This window comes from Homarus americanus, unplaced genomic scaffold (assembly GCF_018991925.1).
Source record: "Homarus americanus isolate GMGI-L3 unplaced genomic scaffold, GMGI_Hamer_2.0 scaffold33468, whole genome shotgun sequence".
In the NCBI taxonomy this organism is placed as follows: Eukaryota; Metazoa; Arthropoda; class Malacostraca; order Decapoda; family Nephropidae; genus Homarus; species Homarus americanus.
In genome coordinates this window covers 694,448-708,654 of record NW_024714177.1, presented here as the reverse complement: position 1 = coordinate 708,654, position 14,207 = coordinate 694,448, and the positions used below count along the sequence as shown (strand labels likewise).

Genomic DNA, 14,207 nt, shown 5'->3' with positions numbered 1-14,207 from the left:
TAACAAAGTATAACACAGTAATGGGGAGAACATAATACCTCTACCTTTACCAACTGTGGATCTGTTGGGTGACTATTACAATGTATAAAAACTACTTGTGAAGCTGTCATATATGTAACTTCCTGGGTTGTCACCACTTGTAACAATCACTTGTGAAGCATGTTACCTTATATTCTAGACGAACTAAAATAAAGATTAAAGTTTGTTTGGTCTTCAGTAATGAAATCCAATAGGTTCCTTTTGTTTGTTTATTGTAAAAAGAGTTCTATGTAGACTTTCAAAAAGGATTATCACCGTAACTTAATCACTGTAGCTATGAGTGTTAAATGAGGACGGAGGCTATCTTATAGTAGCTCTTCTAAAATACGTACGATTGATGTGAGAGTGGGAGTGATCTTGAGTAGGGATCCTCGAGGGAGAATGGAAATATATCCTACGTCCTCCCCCAAGGAAAGACGGAGGCTATCTTATAATAGCTCTAAATAACGCCTTCCTCTCATGAGTGATGTCAAACTACTGCCCTCAATAGGTGGCCAGGGAACCGGATACTTATCCCTTAGCTCAGCACCAAGTGACGTGACTTCCCGTGGACACACCTTATCAAGTGCTCTGAACATGAACCTCATAGCTAGTGGAAAGTTACAAGGGGTGATAGTTATAAAAGTCTAATGTAATTAACCCACATTTATATAAATACTTCTGCCTATAAGGCAGGGGCTAATACAACTCGTTATTACTTACTTTTAAGCTGCTAAAGATTCTGGGGAAGGCATGGACCATAGTCTCAATAATCTCTCTGTTGACTTTCCGGGGGCATTTATCAGGCTGGATACTAACATCATAATGATGGATGTAGCCCCGGGGCATAGATATTTGGAAATGGTTAGCCCGTAAGGTGATTGGCCGGCCTTCACGGCCAAGATTAGGTCGCCTTGGTGCAACAAATGCTACAAGAAAATGGAAATAGGTTAACTAGTTATTCTATTTCACTGAGCTACATATCTCTTCACTCTGCACTAATTAATGAATAATAAAAAAATAAAAAAATTGTGTACTAATCTTGAGACAGGATAAACAACTTAAAGTAAATACACAGAGTTTTAACTCTCAAAATGTTTAAATGTTGATGTTAAAGTGTAATTACTAGCCTTGTTGCGCACTTAAAGACCTTAATCGCCGATGTGCAGTAATAGCATTTTAACATAACTACATATTCTTCTATGGTACTTCACTTACTTGGTAGCTCTGGTGGTAGCAGTGCACTAATACCAGTTCCAGTGGCCACTGCAGGTGTGCCAGCAGCTTGTGGCACAATTGTAGTAATTGGTCCGGGCGCAGGAGTAGGTCCAGGGGGTAGCGTCAGGGGGCGGGGCACCGGGGGGCCAGCTGGTCCTGGGGGTCCCCCCGGGCCTGTAGGAGGGCCGGGGGGGCCAGGAGGACCAGGTGCTACAAAAATATTACCCCCATTAAAACATATCACTTCTAAGTACACATATTCTGTGTCAACCTGAATAATGTGTTTTCAAAAATCAACATTCATAATTTTTAATTGCTCTCTACATAATGACATTTTATAAATAAAGCATAACTATTCTTGCTTTACTTATCCTACCCTATTATATCATAACTTTTCATTCCTTAAATATGATAATTACCTTTTGTCATTCCTTTGCCAATGGCTATGGGCAAAACTCTTTTAATGTACCACTGAAAATTTGGACAGGTTATGAAAATATGATTAGGTGGAGCATATAATCATATAATAAATATGTCACTATTCACATATGGTATCCCTCCACCAATCATAGGCTCTGGGAGTAGGAAATTCAGGATAACTATAACCTCATACACAAAGGATCTGCCATCCTAAGAACCAAATCAGTTAGGCACTAGACCAACTCAAGATAAAAGTCAGGCATGAAAAAAGCTAAAGTTAGCAGGAAGTCAGTTTACACTTGACTACTTTCATGCAAAATTCTCCAGGTACCAGTACACCAATTACTAAGGACCACAGAAAAACTGAATCCATACCAAACTTAAAACAGGGAAATAAACCATTTAAATAAACCAGTCTCCCCGATAAATTCCAGTACAATATAGTACAGTACATGTGTACTGTATACACAAGCATCCACACAACCCAACACAGTACTGAAGACACATGTTGCTTTCATCAGTTTTGGCCCAGTGATAAGCTACCTTTTATTTTAAACTAAGATAAAAATTCTTTTTTTGATGCTTTATACTCAAGCTTACCAAAGCAGCAGCTTTGTATTTCAGGCCTGAAGATGACATTTTGGAGGACAAGATGGATACTATGCAGTCAAATGCAAGGAAACTGAGAGAGCTGAACACAAAATGGAAACTTCCTTTTGTTTTAAAGGGTAAATTATCAATAGTTCCTAGGATGTGCCCCAGTCACTTTGGGGAATTGTTACTTAAGCTCACTGATAGTCTCCTCCCTACTGTACACTCCAGACATACGGCATGTAACAAACTTGCACATCCAGTGCTTGAAAGTTGTCTGATAGAAACTGTTGTCTAAATCAATTTCTCAGGTTGGTTGGAGTCATCACCGCAAGACTCACATTTACACAGGAGACTTTTGCTTCCAGATTAAGGACAGACAAGTCAATCTCAGATGAAGCAACTTGCTCCCTTGTCCTTAAGTATGAAATTTAAATTAACATAGTCTATATTGCACCACTGCAGTTTAAAAAAATGTACAGTATTGTACTATAAATAAACTGGGCAAAACCATAATGCATCCTCTTATGGAGGCTTAATGGCCAGCATAAAAAGACTATTCATAACCACCTTTGTCAAACCAACTGCAGTACTGTAGGGTATTATCCTTTCATAAATTGGGGATACTTCAAGGTAACATCTACAACATCCAAGGTTCAGCCAAACTGCTTGTACTCGAAGGTAAAAAATAAAAGACTCATTACACAAACTTTTCTATAACTTTAGAAGCAAAAAATTTAGCATCACTGATGGAAAGGTTAAGAACCAAAAATGAAGACCCACTCTAAGCTAATGAGCAGAACTGTCAAGAGGAAATGTAAGCATTCACGAACAAATGAATACATGCACACCAAGACCCAATTGAAAAAGCTTGAAAATTTATTAAGTTTCAATTTACCAGAGTTATGAGCTTGAGAATTTGTTGACGTTAAAGTAGAAACTGGGATGTCTACAAAATAGACAACACAACACTTAGACTAGAAAACAAGAAAATCAAAGAATGAAGTGTAATTTAGAAGAAATAAAAATCACAGTGTAATTTACAAAGGGTAAAACTCATAATAAAGTGTTATGCCTTGGCCTTAATGAACCAACTGACTCATTGCAGGAATCCCTAGAAGAAACAAAATCAACATCTGATATCACAAGTCTCCCATGTAGAGCAATACAACTAACAAAGAAACCCCCCCTCCATGGCATTTTCATGATATGACTGGAATACAGGCAGATATATGATATTCCTGCAATTACAAGAAATGAAAATAAATAAATAAAATATATAATAAAACAATCAAAACATCCATAACACATTACTGTACACTGAAGACCAAAGCCAATGTTGTCATAAAACCATTGACATTTCTTGTGTGTAACTACAGTACTGAACATGATACAAAGTATTTTGTCAATGCCAACAGTTTGTATAATGTAGGATAATGTAACAGAATGCTTAGAGCAAAACATGTCATGCAGAAAGAATTGATATGAATATCATATCCAACCTTCTTCCAAAATAAAGGTTCTAATTAACTATGCATTTAAGTCTAACACAGGACTTATAAGGTCAACATCAAACATTGAAGATGTAATGCCTATCAATATAGGATTTTCAACACAAACATGGAAGCATGTTAATAAATTCGATATTTTGCAACACGCTTAAAATTATCCCAATAATTTTTTTTTGGAGGGGTGTGTTTTGCTCCAACTTGAAGGGCAACAGAGAATGTAGACCAGAGGTGTTGGCTATTTACAAGATTTTACACCACTAGAAGTACCATTTTCACATGATCATAACTCTTGTATTAAACTGCAGTAAGTATAGTTTACTGATGTTTGTATAGGCCTCATTTCCACAAAATCCTTTCTCATGAAAATAAATCACATGAAACTGAACCAGAGGGAGACAGCCAAACTAACATTCAGAGGACACAGACAAGCAAGAAAAATGAAATTCCAAAAGCTCCCTAAACTACCCAACTCTGGTATGAAATTGAAATCAGTAAATATGAACTGATATACAGTAAAAATTAAACCTGCAATTCTTTCACTAAAAGATGACGCGGATAAAAAGCAGCAGCAGCGGCAGCATGACAACTCCCCCCTCAAGCACAATAATGCATACCATGCCAACCCGACACTTATATTACCTTTGTGTATTGTGCAGTACTGTATACTCTAATCTTTGTATATAATGCATCAACAATTAACACGTTTTAATGGAACACACGAAATACAGTGTGACATTTTCTAAAAGTAATGCCACGAAAAGAAAAGGAAATGACCTAATATGCAATGCGGTTTCCTATAAATCGTACTGTGTGTGTGAATATACTCAATGTTCAGAGATCACATTTACAAGTAGCGTAAGTCACGTTTTTCCACATCTCTACTGCAATGAACCCTGTACTTTAAGTGTTCAGTAGTTCAGCTAACAACCTCCCCCTCCAGTGAACAAGAGCTTTACTTCCCTTTCTGAATTCATTGGAGGATTGAGCACACAAGATACGATGAGAATCTAGATGTGGTAAGATATCCCAGCATGTTTCCAGCCTCACTCTCACAACAGCTGTAGTAAGCACCATTATGGTGCCCTCAATAGAACCTAGACTCTGCTGTGTGTGGCTTCCCTGTGGCATCTTTCAATGAGTATAGTAACTTTACAGTAATGAAAAGTTAACATTGTGGGAGATGAGAGTTTGTTTTCAGGTGAGGAGGTACTTCTGGTAAAAGTTTTGGGCTGAGACACTATACATGCAATAGAACAATACAGTAGTGTATCTGTACTGTATTTCTATGTAGACATAACGTGGATTAAATTTAACCCAGGGTTCACCAGACCTAATAATTGCATTATATATATATATATATATATATATATATATATATATATATATATATATATATATATATATATATATATATATATATATATATATATATATATATATATATATATATATATATATATATATATATATATATATATATATATATATATATATATATATATATATATATATATATATATATATATATATATATAGGGTGGTCCAAAACTATATGGTAAAAAATATAAGTAGTAATATATTGCCTCCACAAGCCTTAAAATTGTCCATTTGGTTCATAGATAAGGTCTGTAAAATTTTATCCATATTCATTAACATTTAGAGGTCAATCCATTTTGCATATTATACTTGTAGTGTAGGACTGAATTTTCTTGTCCGCATGATACAGTCTTAATAACACAACACATTATATTGGGTATATTTCAATGTATATAGCCTAATTGCCTATTTGGAAAGGGCAAAGAGTCAAGTATTGAGTCATAGGGACTGACAATGACAGGTTGAAACAGGAAACACAGACAAGGGTTACCATTAATCAGATGAAGTTACTTATTTCATTTATATCTCATCAGTTCTACAATTATTTCATTATCAATCTAAATAGTATATTATGCAGGTTTCCATCTTGTGTCATGGCATATGAATGGCAGGCAATTATTACCCAAAAAAGAGAGAGAAACTGGAGAAGCACAGGCCGAAGCATGTTTGGAAGCAATTAAATCATGGAATGTTGAGAAATTGGTTAAAGGACTTGTATTTGATACTACTGCTTCCAATACAGGATTACATCGTGGAGCATGTGTCCGCATTGAAGATGAACTGGAACAGGAACTTGTTTGGATAGCATGCAGACACCATGTGCTAGAAATTATGCTAAGCGATGTCTTCAGTTTGATCTGTGGGTCAACTGGAAGTCCTGAGACTATTCTGTTTAAGCGCTTCAAAAAGCAGTGGAGGTCCATTTCGCTCAATGACTTCATTCCAGCACCAGAAAGCATGTTTGAGGACCCAATGCTTCAAATTCTAAGGAAGGAGTTGCTTGAATATTTGCCAGTAGCCCTGCAGGATAATCAGCCACGAGATGATTATAGGGAGTTTCTAGAACTAGCTCTTTTGTTTCTTGGTGGACTGCCAAGTAGTAAGGTTTCCTTTCGAGTTCCTGGTCCTACACACCATGCAAGATGGATGGCAAAAGGAATCTATGCTCTCAAAATCTATCTGTTCAAACATCAATTCACATTATCAACACGGGAAGAAAACAATATCACACAACTGGCTTTGTTTGTGAGCATAATGTATGTGAGATTCTGGCATGAAGCACCAATGGCTGTTCGAGCTCCATTCAATGATTTGCAGCTAATGAAGGTTTTAAAGGAATATCCTCATGAGAAAGTTGCACACGCAGCACAAGCAGCAATTAGCCGACATCTCTGGTATCTATCAGAACATCTTATCGGTCTAAGCTTATTTGATGACAGGATCGATACTGAAACCAAGAAGAATATGGTACAAAACTTCCAGTGCCCAAAGAAACAGGACTTTTCAAGGCGTATTGTCCTATCTGATGAAACTCCTATCAGTAATGTGGCCTCATTTGTTACTGAGCGTACATTAGATATTTTTGATGTTCTTACACTAGATGGCAAAGAAAGAGCACAACTGTTCTTGAGTAAGGATCCCAAAACATGGAAAGACGATGAAGTGTTTATCACAATGAGAGATCGTGCGATAAATATGAAGGTGGTGAATGACAGCGCAGAGAGGGCAATTGCTCTCATAGAGCGTTATAATGAGTCTATAACGCAAAATGAGGACCAAAAGCAGTACCTTTTACAGGTTGTTGCAGCTCATCGCAAGAAGTTACCAACGGCAAGCAAAGCTGCTATGATGAAGGGATACAAATAAAGAATGTGTATTGGTGTTCTAGAGTTATTTAGTTTGTAATTTGTAAAACTTATAATTGTATTTTGCTGAATAAAGACAATGTGTTTATAATGTGTTTATCTAGCCCCGAAAAATCCTTATTACGTACTAAATGGAAAAAAAGAGGACATTGGATTGACCTCTAAATATGCTTTAAATGATCCAATTTTTTTCTGGGATGCATTTTGTACCTAATGGACAAAAATAAACCTTGTGGAGAAAACGTATACAAATATGTGATATTTTGGACCACCCTAATATATATATATATATATATATATATATATATATATATATATATATATATATATATATATATATATATATATATATATATATATATATATATATATATATATATATATATATATATATATATATACACACACACACTGATAAGGACAGTGCTAAATAAATCCAAGACTCCTCAGTTATTATTAGAAGTCAAGGTCCCTGGATAACTATAGCTCTATGCAATAACCCCGATGCCTTTGTTCTTTGTACAGTACTGTATTAACATACACTGTACAGTACTGAAGTTATACGTCTACTGTACTATTAAGTAAACAAGTTAACTGCAACATAAATTACACTGGTCAACATAAAAAAAAAAAATTCTCATGCTTCTGGATCAAAACAGTCTGATTCTAGTGTAATTGTATGTGCTGAACTCAATTATGACATTCGTATAGCTGTATCAGGCTCAGTTTTCCAGAACCAGCATATCTATATATTTAGTGTACCATGCTATTCATACAGTAATTTATATGCTCATTGGCTCCACTTATGCAATTATTTTGTCCTGATTTGTGCTTTTTTGTTTGTTTCAGTTTGCTGATTCATGATATTGCATATCTACACCTGCATGATTTGTAATTACTCTGAAATTAACAAAACATGGAACGTCGCAAGTGTGTGAACGGTGCTGACAGTTTTTGCTACATATGTGGTGCCTTCACTCCTGGTAGCCTCAAGAAACCAATCACAAAAGCTGTTCGACTGAACTACAAAAGTTACTTCAAATGTCATTTGGGTGACCAAGACAAGAAATGGGCACCTCATGTAGCCTGTAAGTCTTGTGTTAACCACCTGAGCGAGTGGATGTGTGGTAAACGAAGTTCAGGAATGCCGTTTGCTGTACCAATGATATGGCGTGAACCTAAAGACCACAGTAGTGACTGCTACTTCTGTCTCACAAATATTAAGGGAATAAAAATCAAGACACGAGGTAAGGTACAGTACCCCATTATTGCTTCTGCAATCCGACCAGTACCGCACAGTGCTGAACTTCCAGTCCCAAATCCACCGACTGAACAAGAATTGAGTGATTCCGATTCTACCTCTACCTCAATGGAAAACGACTACCAGGATGACTCTGAAAATACCAGGCCTAAACTATTTACTCAAGAAGTGCTTCATGATCTCATCAGGGACCTAAACTTGTCAAAAGAAAAGGCTGAAGTTTTGGGATCCAGACTAAAGCAGCGTAACCTGCTAAAGATGGAGTGCATTGGGAGCAAGGATGTCCTAGAAATTGCATTTTTTCCACTCTCATATTGAATTTTTCCCAGGTAACCTTGGAAACGTTAGTGATGAACACGGCGAAAGATTTCATCAAGATATCGCCATAATGGAGAGCAGATATCAGGGAAAATTCAGTCCTAACATGATGGGCGACTATTGCTGGACACTGCAACGAGAAGAGAGCAAGCTGTACAAGAGAAAGAGTAAAGTTCAGAAGCACTTTTAGAACTTCATATTTTGTCATTATAAAGGATTTGAACTTATGTTTTTTGGTACAATTTTTTATGAGCTTATCTGTGATAGGTTTAAAATTGTATCTTGCATGACGCGATAATGTTACTATATTTACTATTTTTTTTATTCTTTAAGAAAGTAGGTCTGATGGTAGAATGAAACATCCAATTAATATTCATTAATATGAAATTAGTCATGAAAGCACAGTCACATGAGATAATCTCATCTTTTGCACGACACGTGATGGAATATTAAATATTTGTACCTATTGATTTTTTTATAAAACCTGGTCTGATAGAACAAAACAAATATCAGATTCGAATTCAGCAATATGAAATTAGTTGTGTGAGCATGATCTCATATGTGAACCATTTTGGCTGTTGACCAGTGTTATCAATTTCATCGTACAGTATTCTGGCCAGTAAATGTGTGCAAGTTTTACTCCCTCCTGCAACATAATAATTCTGAACCCAGTTACTGATCAACAAAATGACCAATGCCTGACCTCCACGAGTGAAACAAAGTCAAAATGGATTTTGTCATTTCCAGGAAGATGGCCACATTGAGATATCTGGCTGCCAAATAATGTTAGTTATTTAATCAAATCTCTCTCCGGTTCAATAATCAACAGGTGATTCAGCTCAAATTTCATCAAAGAACTAATCAATAAGAAAGTTGTTGGTGTACCACATATGGTACTCAGGTGTAGTACTGTACTCAACTATTACATCGCAAAAAACTTTGTATATACTGTACAGTACTTGTATACAGCATACTGCATGTCAAAAAAAAAAATTACAGTATATACAATTTTGTTTAGGATTCTGTGCAAGTTCATTAAAAATTCTGAGACCAATTCTATATATAAATTACAGGTATTCATTGCTTTAATACTGTACTATTACAATGACTTATCATTTAAAGAAAACTGCCAATAACACAAGTACAAGAGCTATATAATCTGAACTGTTATAAATATATACCAGTGGTTCTCAACCTGGGGGCCATGGACCCCAAGGGAGCCACGGCAAGAACTTAGGGAAGCCACGGAGAGCTGTTATAAATTGTACGTTTCCAAATAATGTTGGGAATCTGAATTAAACAAAACTTGTATTACTTATTTTGACTTGGCAGAAGAGAATTTTCATTCTTTTTTTGTCATTGTGTTTAATCATAACGACAATACAATTTTAATATTTACATACTCTGGTGCTATTTAATTTTTTACGGATTATTTAAGATTTCACACGTCCAGTCCCTGTCTGTGTGACAGGCGGTGGACCGAGCTGCTGAACTGACTTGTTCAGTACGTGTCCGTGTGTCATCCCTTTGCAAGTGGTGATAGGACCGAATGATCTCAGTATGGCCTGGGATACCATCACGAAAACAGTGGAGTGTATTGTCTCTGAACCATATATTGTGTTTCAGCTTGACTCAAGCATAATATACTCCGAAATTGGTGTTACTTATTTTGTTTCATAATTCATGTGGTCGCTGCGTTATGTGGGTGAAATATTTGTACACTTCCTTTATTAATTATTTTCTTATTTATTGGTGCCATTGTTGTTCATACTCATTCTTTACTTATATAATCCCACCATTTTTAGTGCTAAATTGGTATGACTCACTATTATTCTCATTCTTCCAAGTTGGGCAGTGCTTGTCAAAGGAGGCGTGTTCTTGCTTACAGGAAGTACACCAGCTTGCTAGCTTGAGTGTGAATGTTTACCTGTGTGCATGTCTGTGTATGACTGTATGTGTGCTTTATGTGTGAGTGCATGGGCGTATTATGCATGTGAATGTGTGTGTGTGTTTGCCATTCTAACTCTTGTCCTATTTATCTGTCCTTCTTTATCATTCTTTAGTCTTTATCACTTGTATGTTTGTCTGTTCTGGGAGAAAAATGAAGAAGGCCACGAGGATGTTGAAAATTCCTCAAGGGGGGAATGGAGTGAAAAAGGTCGAGAACCACTGATATATTCAGTACCGTATCTCTACAGTATAAATAAAGCCAAACCTTATTTACACAAACAAACCTAATAAAAAATCCTAGCTTAAGTGCAGCTTAATAATTATAATATATGCATCTGGTAAAGACTATCTTACAGTTCAGCCTGAGAACAAAATAAAGGAGCCTCAAGGTGGTAAACATCAATCTTTACCAGATCAATTAAATACATTTATTAAACCAAACAATAATAGCCCTTGATAGGTAATGTTGGCTGAGAAATACAGTACGTACTTATGTATAGCATTTACAATAGTGTTACACTCAAACTTGAAATATGAAAATTCCAAGCAACTGTACAATACTTATCAAATATTGTATAATTACACTTATCCTAATTTACACTATTTAATGTTAAATTTTCTTGTGCAAAGAATTTTGAATAATCTGTTAAAATGAATTAACTGGAACATTTTTACCAATAGGACTAAACCTGCAACTTGAGTCTATGATCTGATAACTTTTGTGCATTTATATTAGCAGCTGCTTATCCAAAGTTTACTTAATGATTATATTAACAAAGCGCAAGTTCAAAGAGAGCCGTAACATTTCTTGATTTTGGAATGGTCACTCACCTGACACCCATAAACTCAGTGAAAAGTACATGGCAAGCTCAGAACTATACTGTATATACAGTATAAAATATTAATAATAAAAAAAAAGTATCTGTAATAGATGTATAATTCACATATCTCCTATCTCATGTTTGATGTCGCCTCCCACCCCCAGTGACGGCACATACAGTCCCTACCCATCTTGCCCAACTCCTCAGTGTTAAAGCCCATCACATTAACAAACTTCCATCAACCCTTGTCATAACATGAACAGAACTCTCTAATTCTATTCATACGGTATATACCTTATTACAGCACTACACAGGACCACCATTCAACACCTATTTCAGTATCAGTAATTCAACAATACCAACGTTTTCCTTTACTTCCCCATCAGATTTACATTCTATGAATCTTAAGCAATACAGTATATCAAAGACCATGATACATTAGTTTAAAAAAAAAAAGGGGGGGGGGGGGCAATCCATTCTTTAAGCTTTATAATAATAACCCAACATTAATTGGGTTAGGTTGGCTTGTGTTAATTACTGTACTTTCATAAATGATTTAGCCCTGTTGGCAGACACCATCATATGACATATAACATGTGCCATATAGACAATGAAACATGATTTCATATCATTTTTCCTTCCACCACAACTGGATTTACATTCTATGCATTAAAATATAAATAGTAAAGATTGTGTTAAAAAGTATTGCATCTATAAATAATGTGGCGACCTCACCTCCACCCATATCATTTTGCATGTAATATTTTTTTTCTAAAATAAAAAATATTTATAATTTTTCAATCAGAACTGATTATCATAACTTATTGCCTGTTATAATAATGAATGAAACTGTCAAGGTAGTTACACCTACAGGTTCATTAGTCAGGTCTCTAGAAGAAAAATTATAGAAAACTTGACTTTATTAAACTTATGATCCTGAACCTTGCCAAACATAAGTGCCTCTCACTCACCTTATTTACATACTCTGTACTGTATTGTAACTCTAATAATTAAAACAAAATTAACTGAGCCAGTAAATGTTCTCCAAGACCAGTGCCAAAACAAAAACTTAAATTTACATTATTTTCATCAAGCCACTGATTCATCATGTGCTTGCTTGCTTACTTTATTAATTCAGAAGTTTCATTCTTAAACATTTAAAAAATTCACCTTGATTTTGAAAAGTGACTCATCACCCCTACAAATACCATTAAATCTCAAATGTTCTCTTGGGGGACAGCATCCTAGAGCTAATAACAGAAAATGCTGTCAAACCTGGCCTTTAGGCCAGAGCTTGGTGAAACTTTTGACTAAAGAGATGCATTTAAGGCCCCCTGCTGAGCGCTGATGGCAGCTGAGGCATAAGAATGGAAATGGTGCACGCTTACACTGAGTTACATGGAAGTTCTAAGTGAAGCAACTTTGTCCAAAATCACAAACAGTACTAACTATAATGCCCTGGCATTTATACAATAATATTACTCGCAGGGAGTATTAACACTAAAATTTACTTTGCTCATATCTATACATAATGCAAAGAGGCCAGACTAGGGTGTGCTTGGTACTCTTAACCACAAACTTGGTCAAAATGGTCATGCCCAAAAAGTGGTTCAGGGTTTGGTGGTTCAAGCAACTGTCAATAATGCTCAACCAACAGTTATTGTAACCAAACAACTACAGGGGTTCTGGGCCAGCTGAGGTGATTCGTGATGGCATCACTTGAGGAGCATTTTGGCCACAAAACTGATCATAACACTGTGGAACAATGACCAGCAGCATTAACCAAGGTCACAGCCAAGACCACCACAACACACCCCAAATCCTCAAATCCAAATATGCATTTAATGAACATTTAAAAATTTAAAATAATAACTAATTACTTTTATAGTGACAAAAACAACCAACTGAAATTATTAACATCAGCAGCACCTCAGTCAAAACCTGAAGTTAGAATAAAATGTTAGATCACTCAAGGCTATATTAAATTAGGTTAATGCTAACTTCAGTACCTGACACGAGGAGTCCGTGTTGACTTATCAACTACAGCTGGCTTTAACATTATATCAAATTTTGACAATTAAGATTTATTCCGTGATCCAACTTGGTGCTCATCAATGTTGGCGACCAATCTTGGCAAGTCCTTCATGAGAGGTTCTTCATGCAAAGCATTTCTGATAGCAATTGGAGCTAATGACTTATGGAGAATCCTGAGTTTTGAAGGAAGTCAAGGATGGTTTGTCCTACTTGGGCGTCCTGGCGTTAGGGGAGGCTCTTGACCCCTTAACTTTCTCCACCACCTATAATGACTTAACTTGCAGATGCACTTGACCCACCTGCCATGATTCGTCGTGGCTGCATTGGTCAGGTGCAGCAGCCAGTCTGATATATCACACACAAACAAGGTCACGTCAAGCCTTAGTTCCGTTGTGTCACTGCCCTACTAACAAAACATTCTTCACTTTTTCCTCACTATGGTCTAAGGCTACTTGTACTTTAATGGAGTGGGACTCTTGACGAATACTTACGCTGCCCAACAGGGTACATGAACTCTACAATAGTTGCTAATTTAAGGACGAAACTATGGAAATCTCAGACTTGAAAAGGTTGAAAATGGCGTTCACGACTTCCTGCCCGGAGTAAGACTGAGGTGTTGGTTCCTTTACAGCATCACAATGAGTAAATAAATAAAACAGCGTAGATTTTGTAAGAAAATACAGTAATCTTACACCATAGTTAGTGTCTACTTTTTTACTAAAATATTGGGAAAATTTTCATAAAGAGCTTTTGTTTCGTTGTTATAAGACAACAGCAAAATTATTAATGTTAAAACAAGACCAAGAATATAATCGTTAAATCA

At 36.0% G+C, this 14,207-nt stretch overlaps 1 protein-coding gene across 4 annotated transcripts in view; it reads right to left on the bottom strand.

The window, feature by feature from the left end:
* Nucleotides 1-13,992, bottom strand: part of LOC121876318 (protein argonaute-2-like) — a 33,322-nt gene extending 19,330 nt beyond the window's left edge. Inside the window, exons 1-4 of one of the 4 annotated variants that reach the window (XM_042381392.1) lie at nucleotides 13,876-13,992; nucleotides 1,656-1,707; nucleotides 1,237-1,446; nucleotides 742-947 (exon numbers count right to left, since the gene is read on the bottom strand). In XM_042381392.1, coding sequence (XP_042237326.1) covers nucleotides 742-947; nucleotides 1,237-1,446; nucleotides 1,656-1,665 — 426 coding nt within the window. In that variant the 5' untranslated portion in view covers nucleotides 1,666-1,707; nucleotides 13,876-13,992. Of the gene's footprint in view, nucleotides 1-741; nucleotides 948-1,236; nucleotides 1,447-1,655; nucleotides 1,708-13,683 lie in introns of all 4 variants that reach the window. The other 3 variants (XM_042381400.1, XM_042381385.1, XM_042381377.1) reach the window with 3 other exon arrangements.
* Between the last annotated feature and the right edge of the window lie 215 nt (nucleotides 13,993-14,207).